At 40.8% G+C, this 18228-nt stretch overlaps 1 protein-coding gene across 4 annotated transcripts in view; it reads left to right on the top strand.

Moving 5' to 3' along the window:
* The window catches only part of MPP7 (MAGUK p55 scaffold protein 7), a 337776-nt gene extending 319832 nt beyond the window's left edge, over positions 1–17944 (top strand). For 3 of the 4 annotated variants that reach the window (XM_073334350.2, XM_078851842.1, XM_073334349.2), the window contains 3 exons: positions 893–1001; positions 9550–9693; positions 14684–17944. In XM_073334350.2, coding sequence (XP_073190451.1) covers positions 893–1001; positions 9550–9693; positions 14684–14863 — 433 coding nt within the window. In that variant the 3' untranslated portion in view covers positions 14864–17944. Of the gene's footprint in view, positions 1–892; positions 1002–1734; positions 1880–9549; positions 9694–14683 lie in introns of those variants that run through there. The other variant, XR_013635439.1, reaches the window with a different exon arrangement.
* The last annotated feature ends 284 nt before the right edge of the window (positions 17945–18228 follow it).

Here is an 18228-nt window from a genome sequence, read left to right as displayed (position 1 = left end):
ACTTTAAATGCCTGTCCAATGAGCTAAACATAGAGAGATTTTTTTTGGGGGGGGGGGGAGTTTGAAGGTGGAGGCCCCTTTTAAATTGGCATTATTTGTCTTACTAATTGTTCATTGCAGCATCAGGAAAGGGGCCCTGTCAGTGCTGTATTTCAAATGTGTGTTTCAGTTAATGGTTTTGTATAGTTATATTCCCTTCCAGTACAGTCATTTCCTGTTCAAAAGAACAGGAATCTGGAGAACTAGAGAGAAGCTCCTCCCCTCAAGCACTTCAAAAATTAAAATAAAATAAAGACAATGGTAGCATCATGCTCTCCAGCAACCTGTAAAATATTTTAAGTTAAAATCCTGCCCTAAGTATTTCAGACGGCAAAGTATAGTAGACACAAAGCTGTAGGTTTGATTGAAACTTCAAAATGTGCTTTGCTTTTTCTCAAATTGTATTTATATTTTTATAGCACATAACCAGCCGCCTTGGTTCTATTAATGCCATAACTGCTCCACCTATTCAGAGACAGAGAATTCAGATATACTGTAGCATGCAATGAAATTTCAGTAGTTTCTATTGTTTAGCTTATCCACTTTTTTATTGCATTACATTAGTTCTGAAAAAGAGGTGATGGAAAACATTAGTGTGCTGTTGGACTATAGTACTTTTGCTCTTTAACTGTAATATAAGCAAGTGTTACTGATTTGAAAATGGTAAAATAGAAGGGGTTTTTTTAGGTTGACATGATGAAGTACCTGGCAGCACTTCATTTTATAAAACATGGTAAAAATCACATGTGGAGTAAAAATATTTCTGCTCATGAATTAAATCTTATTAACCAAATTGATAATTATTTGCTAAAGAAAAGGGATGATTCTGATTTTTTTTCACTTTCTACCACAGGTTTATTGAATATGGTGAATATAAAAACAACTACTACGGTACAAGCATAGACTCTGTTCGCTCTGTTCTAACTAAAAACAAAGTTTGTTTGTTGGATGTGCAGCCTCATGTAAGTAAGCACCTCTCTTGGCATGTTGTAATTTACTGCATTCCATGTTAGGATTCCGGAAGAAGACTGTTAATAGAGCATTCTATTTTATTCCATGTTCAATTTATATTCCATACAATATCTGGGTATACTTATTGTACAGAGCATTCCTAAAGGGAGATTTCAACACAGATTGGATGGTATTTAATGCAAAAACTAACTGCACTGAAAGCTTATACTAACATGAAGATTTAATTACTCACAGAATGTTCCAACATTTGTATTCAGTGTTCTACTGCTCTGGGTTAGAATTTGTCTGAAAAACTCGATATTTAAATGCAAAATATTCTTGAGAAAGAGCTCAGTCCTGCAGCCCTTACTCACATGAGTAATCCTTTGATTTCAACAAGACTGTTTATGTAAAGGGTTTTAGGACAGGCCATAATGTGAAGAATACATTAAATATACAGTATGCTGAATAACAGATAAATAGAGCAGTATTCTGTAGAGGGAAGGGGCTGCGGTCATCATTTGTTTCTATTTTGTGTGCATGTTGTTCTTCCTATTAACCCCTATCCCCACTATTCATTATTGCCTGGGTGCAACTTTAACTTGTGCATTTGACCATTTAAATAAAGTTTGAATGAAATAAATGTATAAAAATATGATTTGAAATAAATTGTTCAGAACAGATTTTTCCATTTCTTTTGTGTTCACCTTTGACTTGTTTGAGTATTGTTCAAATATCCTGTAGTGCAGCACAAAATTCAGGAGCCAGAAAAATGATTTTCGATGTTAAATGGAAACAGTTGAAGTCTTCCACTTTTCCTGACTTACCCAGTGCACAAGTGCCTGCATGATGAAGCACTCAAGCTGTTGGTTTAAAGAGGGTTCTGTAGGTAATTGGACATGATTATTCCCTGTCTAAATAGCATTTACTGTAAATGTTCAGTGGCATCAATGGCAAAAGTTTATTCACATTAATCAAAATATTATGTCATGTTCCTTATTAGAAAATTGGCGAAAAGAGGCTTTCTGTAGGAAAAGGGAATGGCACAGATGTATGCTGGTTGAATAATGGCTTTAGGAAACTGATGTCACAGACTCAAAAACCTTGATCAATAGTAGTTTTTATGGGTAACAGCAAAAAGTGTGCAATTTTGGGTTTACTTGCTGAATTGTTGCTATGTGTACAACATTGCACTTACTGTGAAAACTGCATTAGCTAATAACAATTTTTAAATGATCAAAAGGAAATTTTGATCTAGTAGTGTATGGTAAATTATTGTGAACAATTGGCTTTTTTCTAGCTATTAAAATGAGAGAATGTCATTGTCTTCTGATTAGAAAGATCTCAGTTGGAAATACAATACCAAATTCAAATAACTCAGTTTAAGCTTAGAGACATGTGCATTTGGCATTTTGGGGTTTCGACCCTATACTGTAAAACTAGCTGCTCCTGCTAGGATTGCAGGAGGAGGAAGGTAGTTGATACTGTGGCTGCAAGTTATCTGACAGCAACTTGTTACTGGCCAGCAAGAGCTACATGGAGAACTATGTTTTAGTTCTTTGAGTATGTCCTCCTGTGTGTGCTCCACTGTAGGATGTTCAAGCGTCTATGTGCTCTCAATCAGAGACTGAAAAGTAGTATCCACGGGGCCCGGACCTGTGCAGAGTACCACCCTGTACTTTGAACAAGGTTATGTGGCTTGAGACGAAGCTGTCAGCTGCATTTAGCTTCCCAGCTTTCACCTTGTGACTCCTTTTTACCCTAGTTTCATATTTACTTTGTGTTTCTTCTTTATATTTAGTCCATTTACTTTATTTTGCACTCTAGTGCTTGTAAGGGGAGGGAGCGGCTTTCTTCCCTCTTCTTTTCTTAGATCTTTCATTTGTGCTGGAGCACACCGTATGTCCAAAATCCTGGAGTTTAAGCACTCTTAGATATGCAACATGTCCTTTCCCCACAGTGTTGGTCACTCCAGTTACCTGTGAGGTTTGGGGCACTCCCACAACCCTTTTAAATGCACGGTTTGCCTGGATTTCAAAGGCAGATCCAAAAAAAGACAGGGAGACTAGACTTAAGCTGCTGTTAATGGAATGTGCTCTAGCTCCAGCAGAGTTCGCTTCATCACTCTCTTTCCCCCTCTCCCTCACTCCCAGTTACATCAGCCTCTACATCACAGGCCACCTTAGTCCACATTAATGCCTCATCTGTGGCCTCGGACAATAAAACTCTAAAGAAGAGGAAACATACCTCTCCAAGCAGGGAAGTGAAGAAGCAGGGTAGATCTCCCCGTAAAACCCAGTCTTGGGAGATTCTTGTGCCTCTAAAGGTACCATAAAGGCTCCAACTGAGTTCAGTACTGAGGCATTAGTACCATGGAAGAAGCCATGTTCAGACAACATACCTACCACCAGAGCAACTACTGTGGTGGCACTCCGATACCTTGTGGATCCGCAGTACTCACAGGGCTACCATCCATTTCCTGGAACCCGCATCTCACCATATGTCTGAGGTGGGACGTGACCCTACAACCACCACAGTCCTGCAACAGCTTCCATCTCACCGGTTGGCATTTCCCCTTCTGGTACAACACAAATCTCATCTAAAGGCGATTAGAGCCCTCTACCTCCTTCCAGGTTCCTTTCTTCAGAGGGTTTCAATCTCTGATGAACCTGAGCTTTCAATACTGAGATCTACTGGAGCCACCTGCCCAGTGTTGTCCTGACAGCTGCAAGTTGAGACTTGCTTAAGTCTCCAGCCTTCAGTACCGGTTAGGGCATTGGGTAGAATCATAGATTCATAGAATCATAGAATATCAGGGTTGGAAGGGACCCCAGAAGGTCATCTAGTCCAACCCCCTGCTCAAAGCAGGACCAATTCCCAGTTAAATCATCCCAGCCAGGGCTTTGTCAAGCCTGACCTTAAAAACCTCTAAGGAAGGAGATTCTACCACCTCCCTAGGTAACGCATTCCAGTGTTTCACCACCCTCTTAGTGAAAAAGTTTTTCCTAATATCCAATCTAAACCTCCCCCACTGCAACTTGAGACCATTACTCCTCGTTCTGTCATCTGCTACCATTGAGAACAGTCTAGAGCCATCCTCTTTGGAACCCCCTTTCAGGTAGTTGAAAGCAGCTATCAAATCCCCCCTCATTCTTCTCTTCTGCAGGCTAAACAATCCCAGCTCCCTCAGCCTCTCCTCATAACTCATGTGTTCCAGTCCCCTAATCATTTTTGTTGCCCTTCGCTGGACTCTCTCCAATTTATCCACATCCTTCTTGAAGTGTGGGGCCCAAAACTGGACACAGTACTCCAGATGAGGCCTCACCAATGTCGAATAGAGGGGAACGATCACGTCCCTCGATCTGCTCGCTATGCCCCTACTTATACATCCCAAAATGCCATTGGCCTTCTTGGCAACAAGGGCACACTGCTGACTCATATCCAGCTTCTCGTCCACTGTCACCCCTAGGTCCTTTTCTGCAGGGTACTCTCTCTCTCTCTCCCTCGCTCTCTCAGTTCAAGAGAGGACTCATTGGACTTGGAGATATCAGTAAAGTGATCCATCCCAGTATTGTGCTACCATACTCCATGAGTCTTTTTCATAAATCCTAGGGAATCTGCCAAACATTGTAGGCCCAGAGACTATAATTATCATTGCGGTCCATTCCCTTATTCTCCTTTCCAGTAAAGTTACTGAGACCCATGGGTCAGTAAAGCAACCTATTCTATCAGATATCTAAGAAAAAGCACCGGTATCCACCGGTACCATACCAACTATCAACATCTGCAGATTGACTACTACCACACACTGCAGTACCAAGCACCTCAGAACCTCACACTTCTCCAGTACCAGACTATATACAGAAGGAGCAATAGTCTCAGGCCAAGAAGATCTTGCTTCCCTCTGTCCTCTTCATCTCCAGATAACACAATAATGCCACCATGACTTTCCTACACTGATGATTTCAGAACCATCAGTGAGGTGTTATCTCTTGCACATTCCCTGTGGCAAACACCTGCCACAATCCCACCAAGCTGTAAGCAGGCAGATAAATACTATATCCCCCGAAAGGAATGAAACACTTTGTTTCCCATCCCAGCCCCAATTCCCTGATAATTGATGCAGCCAATGAGAGGGAGCTGTCAAGCTCATTCTAGGCCTTCTCCATCTGACAAGTAATCCAAGTGGTTGGACTTGGTGGGAAGGAAGAGCTACTCATCAGCCACTCTCCAATTTTATATCGCCAACTACCAGGCCTTGATGGCAAAATACAATCTTAACACATACTCCAAATATATACATTTTATTGAGCACTTGTCACAAGACCAGAAAGATCATTTTCAGTCTGTCATCGCTGAAGGGCAGTTGGTTGCAAAAACCTCCCTACAAGCTACTCTAGATGCTGCTGACACAGCCTCCGTAAGTCCATGCCACAATGGTGGTCATCAGAAAAGCATATTGGCTCCAGTTCTCAGGTCTTCCAGAAGTTCAAAATACCATGGAAGATCTCCAATTCAAAGAGCCTAAGCTCTTCAGTGAAAATATGGTCTCCTCTCTCCAGATGCTCAAACATTCCAGATCAGCATTGTGATCAGTGGGGATTTATGTGCCTGCAACAAAAAAGTGCTTTATTAGATCCCAAACCACTCAAGCTTGAGACCATTCCAGTACCAACAGCATACTTTCCCTAAGCCTCAGGAGCCCTTCTGGAGAAAACCCAAACCACAAAAAAACAGGCCAAGCACCCCTACTTTTACTCTATCAGCTCCTGCTTCTAAGAGGCACTTTTGATACCTTGGTCAAGGGCATCAAGCAACCCATTCCACTCCGAAATAGCTGTTGTGCAACTACCCCCTCTTTGGAGATTGACTGTCCCGCTACTTAGCCTGGGAATTTCTTACCTCAGACAAATGGATATTAGAGAATGTCAAAGTGGGTTACTCTATCCACTTCCTTTCCATCCCTCCTTCCCAACTCCCTCCCCATCCTCCTTCATGGACCCTTCTCACTTCCTTAGGAGGAACTCCTAAGTCAAGAAGTTCATTCTCTTCTCCTGTGAGCAATAGAACTGTTTCCACCAGAGTTCATCGGAAGAAGGTTCTTTTCCAATCACATCCTTGTTCTCAAGAAAGATGAAGGGTGGAGACCAACCGTTGAGCTCAGGATCTTGAACAATTGCATCCTAGCATACCACTTCAGAATGGTGACACTAGCTACCATAGTCCCATCCTTAGATCCAGAAGACTGTTCATGTCTCTTGACGTAGAGGATGCTTACTGTCATGTAGCTATTCACCCGTCCCACAAGCACTTCCTACGTTTTGTAATAGGGGTGGATCACTGTCATCATCGAGTTCTCCCCTTTGGACTCTCCATGGCCCCAAGGGCGTTCACAAAGATTCTCTCAGTGACAGTGACTTGGCTCTGCCAGTGGGGAATATCAGCACTCCCATACTTGGACAGCTGGCTTCTCAGAGGCCAATCACCCAAAGAGGTCCAGTCGGCAATGTCTAGTTCATTAACACTATTCCAATCTTTGGGCCCTTGTATCAGCCACAAGAAATCCATGCTAACTTCAGGACAGAGAATAGACTTTATAGAAGCTACTGTACACTCCAAACAGCAAGGGCTTACCTTCCCAAAGAGAGATTCTCCACCCTATCCCATCTAATCTGAACATTACAGTTCAGCCCACAAATAACCTAAGGATTTGCCTACAGATGTTGGGCCACATGTCGGACACCACATATGTGATTTCCCATGCAAGGATGCACCTCAGATGCCTCCAGACATGACTAAAAGTGTATATACCCCCGAACAGACAATCTTCTCCAGACACGTCACAGTGTCTTGGAAGGTGTTAGGCTCTCTTATATGATGGAAAGATACATGGAAGATCTCTGTCTGAACCCCATTTATATATCCAGCATCTTTGAAGACCCTCACAAGAGATGTGTCTGTTATGGTGGGAAGCTCACCTACAGGGAGACAAAGCGCAGGGCAAATGGTCAGCAGAGGAATTGGCACTACATATCAATATCGTGAGGCTAAGAACAGTAGATATGCTTGCCAACATTTCTTCCAGGCCATATGAGGTCACCCAATCAGAGTAATGTTGGACAACAGGGCAGAGATGTATTACATCAACCACCAGGGTTCAGCAAAATCCCAGTCCTTATGTGCACTGTCACTAAATTGTGGAACTGGTGCATTTCTCATAGGATAGAAATCAGCAGTCTATCTGCCAGGCCTCCACAAAGTAATTGCAAACTCCTTAAGCAGACACTTTTGCCAAAATCATAAATGGGAGCTCAAAAACTCTGTCTTCCAGAGCATCTGCCTGACCTGAGGTATACCAGGGTAGACTTCTTCGCCAACACAAACAATGCAAAATGTTTTCTATTCTGCTCCAAGGGAGGTTATGGTCACAACTCTCCTAACAATGCCCTGATAACATCATGTCCCCATACACTTCTTTATGCTTACCCACCTATACCACTAGCCCTAAAAAAAAGAACCTCCCTCAAGCTGTGCTGAGAAGGAGCTGCTATCATAGCACCTGCTTGGCCGAGACAGGTGTAGTGCTCAAACCTCATCTACCTCTCAGAGTTAACACCCTTCAGGCTTCCTATCATGAAGGACCTCTTGACATAGAACTCAGAGACCTTCATCCTTCCCAACTCCTTCTCCCTGAATCTGAGAGCATGGCTCCTCAGTGGCTCCCAGCGTGGAGTTAACCTTTTCAGGTAGATTTCAGTCAGTTCTCTTATCCAGTAGAAAGCCCAGTACTCTCAAGACTTATCTCCAAAAGTGGAAACACTTCCAGTCCTGCTGCTCCCTCCCATCTTCTCAAGCTTTGGAAGTTCCATTTTCCAAGACCTTGGATTACCTATTGGAATTAAAAACGGAGGGTCTCTAATGAGCTTTTTCAGGGTACATCTGACCATTCACTCATCCACGGCTTTTCAGTCTCTGCCCACTCTACAGCAGTCAGATCTTTCTCAAGGATCTATACAACCTCTTTCCTCTCATTTGATACCTGGCTCCCCAATGGGACCTCAGACTGGTGCTAATCATCCTAAGGAAACACCCCTTTGAACCTGCTCCCTCCAGACTTTGTTCCTAATTGCCATCCCCTTAGCAAGATGAATGGGGAAGCTGGGAGCCCTCATGACTGACCTTACATACACCACCTTTTACATAGACAGAGTTATACTAAGTCCCCTCCTCAGAATATAACATAACTAGGCTATTGACCTGCTAGTGTTCTACCCAAAACCTCATGCTCCACAGAGGAATCAAGTCTTCATTCACTGGAAGTCAGAAGGGCTTACCTTCTATCTGGATAGGACTAAAATCTTCTGGACCTCTCCCAGGCTATTTGTATTGTTTGCAGAAAGGATGAAGGGCCAACTGATTTCCACAAAAAGGTGGTCTAAGTGAGTTTCAGGTTGCATCTTGACCTGCTATGAAAATGCAGGTGTGGAGGGATGGTGTCCCTAGCCTCTGTTTGCCAGAAGCTGGGAATGGGTAACAAGGAGTGGATCACTTGATGATTTTCTGTTCATTTCCTCTGGGGCACCTGGCATTGGCAACTCTTGGAAGACAGGATACTGGGCTAGATGAACCTTTGGTCAGACCCAGTATGGCCATTCTTATGCAGCCCCCTCACAGAATAACAGCACATTTGACTAGACCTCAATTCATATCTCTAGGTCTACTGAGGGACACTCCCATCACAGAAATCAGCAGGACTGCTACGTGGTCTTCTATACATACATTTGCCAAGCATTATACCATCTGACCAGCTTGCAGAGGTGACACCATCTTTAGTGATTCAGTCCTTCAAACTTTCCTAGACTTTTCACCTCAGCACCCACCTCTTCGATGAGTTACTGTTTGGGAATCCCCTACGGTAGAGCACCTATAGGGACAAAACATCTCAAAGAACTCAAGTCACTGTAAGGTAAGTAACATCTCCCTTAATAGGCAGCAATAATCTCATCCTCCCGTGAAGCATAAACAGCAGCACAGAATGAACTTAATGAGTTTTAAATGTTTGAGGAGAACCAATGGTTGTCCTCTTATCACTGTGCCCTTTTGCTCTTGGGCTGCAGAAAGCCTTTTCTATTATCTCTGGAATGTGGCAGTAGGAAGTTTTACACTTCCTAGAATTAGCTATTAAATAATCTGTTACTCCTCCCTCGTGCATCAACTAAAAATCCTTTCGTTCAACTTAATTTTTCTCATTACTAATACCACCTCTTTGGATAGCCTATAATAGTGCATTGGCTTTACTTCTGCCAGACTGATCAGATTTACCAACACTGACAACTTTCGTTGAAATCAAAATATTTCTTGCCATTCAAGTAGCAACAGGCGATGCACAGAATAAATGCTGTTTAAGAAAGTAGAATGTTAATGAATGAAATATATACTTCAAGAGATGCTTTCTAGATTTAGTGTCAGAGCAGAGGCTTCTTTTTTTGTTGCAAACTCCAGTGCAAGGAATGAATTCAAACACTGTTACTAATTAATTATAATTTTTCCCCTTTCCAGACAGTGAAGCATTTAAGAACATTAGAATTTAAACCATTTGTGATATTTATAAAGCCTCCATCACTTGAGTGTTTGAGAGAGACCAGAAAAAATGCCAAGATTATTTCAAGCAAAGATGAAAAAGGGGCTGCAAAACCTTTCACAGTAAGTATGTTTAGAATCCATAAGAATATGAGAAGTAGTCAATAGTTTTTGTAACTGTTTATCTTGAAGATGAGGTCGCTGAATACCTTTAGAACTTAATGGAACTTGTGCCTCAAAACATTTAATTAAAACATTTAATTTAAAGAATCCTTATTGAGGTTGCAGGAACAAACCATCCTGATGTGTAGAAAGAATAGTAAATATAGCAGGCGACCAGCTTTGATTAACAATGAAATCCTTGCTGATCTTAAACTCAAAAAAGAAACTTACAAGAAGTGGAAGATTGGACAAATGACCAGGGAGGAGTATAAAAACATTGCTCAGGCATGCAGGAGCGAAATCAGGAAGGCCAAATCACTCTTGGAGTTGCAGCTAGCAAGGGATGTTAAGAGTAACAAGAAGGGTTTCTTCAGGTATGTTAGCAACAAGAAGAAGGTCAAGGAAAGTGTGGGCCCCTTTCTGAATGGAGGAGGCAACCTAGTGACAGAGGATGTGGAAAAAGCTAATGTACTCAGTGCTTTTTTTTGCCTCTGTCTTCACGAACAAGGTCAGCTCCCAGACTACTGCACTGGGCAGCACAGCATGGGGAGGAGGTGACCAGCCCTCTGTGGAGAAAGAAGTTGTTCAGGACTATTTAGAAAAGCTGGACAAGCACAAGTCCATGGGGCCGGATGCACTGCATCCGAGGGTGCTAAAGGAGTTGGCGGATGTGATTGCAGAGCCATTGGCCATTATCTTTGAAAACTCATGGTGATTGGGGGAGGTCCTGGATGACTGGGAAAAGGCAAATATAGTGCCCATCTTTAAAAAAGGGAAGGAGGAGGATCCGGGGAACTACAGGCCAGTCAGCCTCACCTCAGATCCTGGAAAAATCATGGAGCAGGTCCTCAAGGAATCAATTCTGAAGCACTTAGAGGAAGAAAGTGATCAGGAACAGTCAGCATGGATTCAGCAAGGGCAAGTCATGCCTGACTAATCTAATTGCCTTCTATGACGAGATAACTGGCTCTGTGGATGAGGGGAAAGCAGTGGATGTGTTATTCCTTGACTTTAGCAAAGCTTTTGATAGAGTCTCCCACAGTATTCTTGCCAGCAAATTAAAGAAGTATGAGCTGGATGAATGGACTATAAGGTGGATAGAAAGCTGGCTAGATAGTCGGGCTCAACAGGTAGTGATCAATGGCTCCATGTCTAGTTAGCAGCCGGTGTCAAGCAGAGTGCCCCAAGGGTCAGTCCTGGGGCTGGTTTTGTTCAATATCTTCATTAATGATCTGGAGGATGGCATGGACTGCACCCTCAGCAAGTCTGCAGATGACACTAAACTGGGAGGAGTGGTAGATACACTGGAGGGTAGGGCTAGGATACAGAGGGACCTAGACAAATTAGAGGATTGGACCAAAAGAAATCTGATGAGGTTCAACAAGGACAAGTGCAGAGTCCTGCACTTAGGACGGAAGAATCCCATGCACTGCTACACACTAGGGACCAAATGGCTTGGCGGCAGTTCTGCGGAAAAGGATCTAGGGGTTACAGTGGACGAGAAGCTGGATATGAGTCAACAGTGTGTCCTTGTTGTCAAGAAGGCTAACAGCATTTTGGGCTCTATAAATAGGGCATTGCCAGCAGATCGAGGGACATGATCATTCCCCTCTATTCAACATTGGTGAGGCCTCATCTGGAGTACTGTGTCCAGTTTTGGGCCCTACACTACAAGAAGGATGTGGAAAAATTGGAAAGAGTCCAGCAGAGGGCAACGAAAATGATTAGGGCACTGGAGCACATGACTTACGAGGAGAGGCTGAGGGAACTGGGATTGTTTAGTCTGCAGAAGAGAAGAATGAGGGGGGATTTGATAGTTGCTTTCAACTATCTGAAAAGGGTTTCCAAAGAGGATGGATCTAGACTGTTCTCAGTGGTAACAGACGACAGAACGAGGAGTAATTGTCTCAAGTTGCAGAGGGGGAGGTTTAGGTTGGATATTAGGAAAAACTTTTTCACTAGGAGGATGGTGAAGCACTGGAATGGGTTACCTAGGGAGGTGGTGGAATCTCCTTCCTTAGAGGTTTTTAAGGTCAGGCTTGACAAAGCCCTGGCTGGGATGATTTAGTTGGGTATTGGTCCTGCTTTGAGTAGTGGGTTGGACTAGATGACCTCCTGAGGTCCCTTCCAACCCTGATATTCTATGATTATAAGTGTGTATGTGTACATATTATTTGTGTTTGAGTAAATTGCATGCCCAGTCTCTCTAGTGCCATAAGCCTAGTAGAGTAATTTAATTTTGTGAATCACTTTTGCATAGCTACACTGGACTTTCTTAGCTTCTTATTTCATTTCATGCTATCAAAACTCAGACAGGCAAAACATTATTTTTTAGAGGAAATAATACTATTGTCTTCAGCATAAATAATACTGTTACAGTGTTAAGAAAAATCAGGAGGATTTTCACTTGGGTAGCGGAACTCTTTTTTTATGAAGGTACATTGGGTTTTCTTTAATTTAGATATTACTGTGACCCAGAAACCTCTTGGTGCTAACTGGCAAAGGGGGTGCATAGCATTTTACAGGGCTCAGATGTATGCATATTAAGTTTACCAAAGGGTGGCATGTGAGATCTCTACCAAGACCCCACTAGTTGTCATAATCATTGTAAAATGTAAGTATGGACAGTATTTAAGAAATTAGGAATCTGTACTTAAAATTGTGTTCTTAAGGTACACGAGTTAAGGCAAGTCACCAGAAAGTGATAAACATGTTCTTGTCAGGTAGAAGGGAAGAGATGAATGCATCTGATGAAGTGAGCTGTAGGTCACGAAAGCTTATGCTCAAATAAATTGGTTAGTCTCTAAGGTGCCACAAGTACTCCTTTTCTTTTTGTGTATTGTCTGCGTCACAGTCTAGGTTTATCTACAGACTGAGCCCAATGCTAATGAAGAGATTGTAAAACTGACAGGAAAGATTTCAGAGTAACAGCCATGTTAGTCTGTATTCGCAAAAAGAAAAGGAATACTTGTGGCACCTTAGAGACTAACCAATTTATTTGAGCATAAGCTTTCGTGAGCTACAGCTCACTTCATCGGATGCATACTGTGGAAACTGCAGAAGACATTATATACACAGAGACCATGAAACAATACCTCCTCCCACCCCACTCTCCTGGTGGTAATAGCTTATCTAAAGTGATCACTCTCCTTACAATGAGTATGATAATCAAGTTGGGCCATTTCCAGCACAAATCCAGGTTTTCTCACCCTCCGCCCCCCCATACACAAATTCACTCTCCTGCTGGTAATAGCCCATCCAAAGTGACCACTCTCTTTACAATGTGTATGATAATCAAGGTGGGTCATTTCCAGCACAAATCCAGGTTTTCTCTTTTGGAAAAAGGGGCGGGGGGTGAGAAAACCTGGATTTGTGCTGGAAATGGCCCACCTTGATTATCATACACATTGTAAAGAGAGTGGTCACTTTGGATGGGCTATTACCAGCAGGAGAGTGAATTTGTGTATGGGGGGGCGGAGGGTGAGAAAACCTGGATTTGTGCTGGAAATGGCCCAACTTGATTATCATACTCATTGTAAGGAGAGTGATCACTTTAGATAAGCTATTACCAGCAGGAGAGTGGGGTGGGAGGAGGTATTGTTTCATGGTCTCTGTGTATATAATGTCTTCTGCAGTTTCCACAGTATGCATCCGATGAAGTGAGCTGTAGCTCACGAAAGCTTATGCTCAAATAAATTAGTTAGTCTCTAAGGTGCCACAAGTACTCCTTTTCTTTTTGACAGGAAAGAGGCACACAGGGAAAAAACAACCAGCAGGGGCATCTGTTTATGAGAAAAGATAACATATTGGAGTGGGGGGTATAAATGGGGGTACAGGGAGACACTCAGGATCTTTTCAACTGAGAAGGCAGTCTGACGGTGTGACTTGTCTCATGAATGGAAGATCATAGCCAAACCTGGCTGTAATATGCTGGTAGGTTTTTGGGTGAGCTTTTGTTCTACAAGACATGACAGTAACTAGTTCAATAAGTCTAGGTTCTGGAGTTTGTTCCCAATATTTCTACTTGCTATCATTGGGCTCTCTACTCTTTGTTAAATATACTTTTGCTTGTTTTCACCGTAAACATATGCAAGTGCTGCATGTTAAGTGGAGCTGTGATCTTAAGGTGTAACGGGTAAGATGGGGGAGGTACTCTTCCTTTGGGAGTAGCAAATCTCTAAATTCTGTGTGTGTCCAATGGACCAGGGGCTGGACGCTCCAGGGGGATGCTCAGGGGTTGGTGTGTGCCTATCTCTAATCTGCAGAGGGACAACGGAGCCTGGGCAAAATGGGAGTGCTTGTGTTTTCCACGGCCAGTGGAGTCAAGGAGCTGATCCCCAGCAAGCACAGACAAGACTTCCTCACACTAAGGGCAAGTGATAGTGAGATGCCTGACAACCCTGGGGTACCTCGGGAAGAGTCACAGTTACTATAATTTTTTACTTTTGTTTAGTTAAATAATAATACAAACAAACAAAACTCTACACGTGTATGTATAGAGAAAAATAGAAAACATGTTGAAGGTACATTTGAAAAAGTAAAGTCCATGCTCTGATAAATCCCTTGCTAATAGCAACTTGAGACTTAGGTAATGCAGTTGTTAGTGCAGCATTAATGAAAACAACTAAAAACATTTTTCCACTGGGATTTCTACCACAGAAATTTCTCTTTAATTATCAATTAGTGGCTAATTACACTGCTATAAGGGAAAAGGGGAAAGAATTGCCTTGTCAGGCCAAACCTAGTTGTGAAAATATTCACAGAGAATTCATTTGAAATGATGGTTTCTGAAAAGTTCATGGTCAATGGCACAATTTCCATCTACTTGCTTAATGAAAAATAAACTGAATATATGAAATTAAATAAAACAGTCCATATAGATTTACATTTGACACTGATGTGAACTGATTCAATTGTACTTTTGACTGACTTCTTATCCTGATTTTCTTAGGAAGAAGATTTTCAAGAAATGATTAAATCTGCACAGATGATGGAAAGCCAGTACGGCCATCTCTTTGACAAAGTTATAGTCAACGATGACCTCACCACAGCTTACAATGAGCTGAAAACAACATTTGACAAATTGGAAACAGAGACCTTTTGGGTTCCAGTTAGCTGGTTGCATTCATAACACTATAAATAAGGAATATAAATGATGATAGTTAATAATCTTTTTAATAAAGTGCATGGTTGCCATTTAATTGGTGTGAGGGTTTTCTAACTTTGGCAAACTGACATAGAGTTAAGGACTTGGTGTACTTGGAATGCAAGTCTTCTTTTTCTGTATCTTAATCCTATTCAGAATTCGGGGAGAATAAGATCCCATGGAATCAGATGCAATATACTGAGCTACTAGTGCACCCAAAACTACTAAATGCCTTGTTATCGTTTACATTTTAATCTCCAAGTTGAGTTTTGTTAATGGAGGGTAGCACAGATATTAATACTGAGTGCTGTGGTGGTCTCAAACATAGCCACTGCCATATAAAGTTGCACATGAGCACTTGGAGGTCATCAGTACTTTAACTAAGAGAGCTTAAGAGAACTAAAACAGGCAAAAATGGCAAATATTTCTTTGGTTAGGATGGACATTAGAGTTTTAACTGGGTTAAGTATCAAGAGGGGTCGTTTTACTTTCCTAAAAGTGTGAGCTTTATCTTCTGTGTACAGAGTGATCCTAGTGTTCATTTGTATTTAAATGTTTCACCAAAAGAGAGAAGCAAAGTATTCAGTGGCTTACTTGTACAACGCGCTGTAAAAGAGCTACAGTCCTCTGCTGTTACTGTTCTGCTGTGAGTATGCAGGGCTTGAAACTCTTTGCATGCATGCTTTGCGGAACAACAACTTGGGAATATTTATTTGAATAAGGGAAAGTGTAGGTTATTTAAATGTATATAATTTAAAAAATCTTTCTTTGTGAGTTAATCTTCTATAAGATCAGAGGTATATTGGCAAGAATAGCTGTGTAGTAGTAAGGGTTTGTGGGGGGGGGGTTGTTTTTTTTTTACTTTAAATCAACTTCAAACGTCTCTAGTGTCCTTTAAAATACTTTTAACTTATTAGCAGATAATTATTAGGGGAAACCTTTGACATTTGAGTAAGCAGTTGCAATGCATGAATTGCTTTTATTAAAAAATACATAGCAATATTTCTTTAGAAAAATATGTAACGTCAAAATGCATTGTTTTAGATTTGAAAGCTTTTCATTGAGTTTAAACTTGTAAACTTCACTACAAAGAAAATTATTCACCTTTAACACTGCCCAGATACATTTGAAACCTCAGATAGCTTTCTGTGTAATAGAGTAAGCAAATATATGGTAAATCATGTATATTTAATGTAGGTAACCTTGCATTTTTCTTGATTTACTACTGATACGCAGCAAGTGAGTACACACGTAATGAAAGAGTAAAGCATGTGTATTAATTGTGCGAGTGAATTTGTATTGTAGATACAGTGTGTGGATGAACTTGCTAACTTAGATCATCACATCTGTAGCATTCAAACAGGAAGCAGAGTTATTTTATGTTAGCATAAAGAAAAAAGAATTCAGTGAAACTTATTTTTATGAAAGGGTTGAAATAGGATATTAAGTTTTTGAATTTCTCATCAGTTTGATAATTTATAAATAACAAATTACAAGGTGCCTGTAATTAGAAACACCATCTTCGTAGATTAAATCAACATTCCATGTAAATATTTTAGTTTATATGCTGATAAAGGCATCAGCTCTTGGCAGTTGTATCCTAAATGCATGTTTGGCCTTGGGTCATTGAATTTGCTTTAAAATTAGTTGAAACAATTGAAATGCAGCAACAACAAAAAGTAAGAGTTTTTGAATGTTTGTACTGGAATTATTAAAATATATTGTCTCTCACTATTAACACCTATACTGTAGTTGAACAGCCTAATGTAACTTCATACATATCTGTCAGATTTCACTGTTTTTTCTGGTGGACTTAAGGTTATTTGTAACATAAATAACATCTCAGTGGTTTAGATTAATTGCATGAAAATCACAGTCAAAGTGTGGGCTGGAGAAATAGTCTCTATTTTTTAATTATTCAAAATGTAATGATTTTCACAGGGGAATGTTCTTTAGCAAATCACTGGAGGCCTGCACCATGCTGGTTTCTTTTGTAGACAGCAATAGCTGAGGGTGCTCTGCACCTCACAGGATCTGATCCTTTTATATCAGGGGAGGGTCAGTCTTGTTAAACAGTATGCTAATACTGCTAGTAAACTGTAGTATATCAGACCACTATTGTACTAGATCTTTTAAATAAGGGAACTAGTTTTGACCTTTGGGAAACAGACCCTGTAATGGTCGGAAAACCCTGTTAGAAACAGAGAGGTTCTGGCTACCCTGCAGGCTTGTTGTTGGTGGTGTGGTGTCCTTTTGAAACAATGTTAAGACTTATTCCCATGTTGGTGGGGTCGAGGAGGGCCTCATACAATATGTTTACTTTGTGGGGTAATAGACTGAAAGCTCCACAACACTTTGTTCCTTTTACAGAGAGACTTGCTTTCTGATCTTCTGTGTGGCAAAGGCAATATTTAACACAGGGTGGTCACATACCTATTTCCTAGCAAGAAGTTAATGTAATTGTACTGGTGGTGAGAGAACAAGGACAAATGAAATCATGTATACACACAACAAACAAAAAGAATAAAGTGTGGGGGAATCTTTAAGCTCCTAGAAATAAAGTTTGTCATGAGTTATTAAAAAGGAGAATGGGACAGCCCATTCCAGTAAATCTCTCTTTAAAAACTAGCATTATTGCAGTGTGTTCTCACCAAGAAAAGTAGAGGCTGCCATATATGGTACTAGGTCCAGATAAAAAATGTTTTAGCTTGAGCGTTTTATTAATTGGACAAGAGCGTGCCCATTTTACTGAATTACAAACCCACTTGTTGATAAACTTCCTCCATTACAATAAAAATAATATATTGTGTGTTTTTGACTTGTAAGGTTTTATGGATAAAGATGACAAAACATGTCTTAAATATACATATTCAGTTTGTGCTGTTTAGTTTTTAGATAATTGAGTGTTTTTACATCCAAGTACAGATATTTTTATTGTGTTTTTGCTGTGTTCCATAGTAAAACAAATGTTAACATTTTATACTATTGTATCCAGCTCTATACTTGAAGTTGCCATCAATTCATACATTGATGTCATGCCTGAAATCTCATTTTACCTTCTTATGCAGAACAATAAATTATTGATATAATCGATCATTGAAGATGGGTTTTTTTTTTAAACCTGAACAGGATAGTTTACTGTGTAACTCATAAGAATGACTTACAGATTTGATAAACGTTTTATCATTTATCTGTTATAGCTCTTCATCCTAAATGCAACCGTTAAAACAATAACTTTTAAATGAATACCATGGGAAAAGGACTAAAACCCTTCATTTATCAATGTTGTTGTTGACATTTTCTCTCAATAGACTTTTTCCCCTCTTGCCCCCTCCCAAAAATTAACTCTC

Source organism: Lepidochelys kempii, chromosome 2 (genome assembly GCF_965140285.1).
Source record: "Lepidochelys kempii isolate rLepKem1 chromosome 2, rLepKem1.hap1, whole genome shotgun sequence".
Taxonomy (NCBI): Eukaryota; Metazoa; Chordata; order Testudines; family Cheloniidae; genus Lepidochelys; species Lepidochelys kempii.
This window is presented reverse-complemented; position numbering and strand designations above follow the sequence as displayed.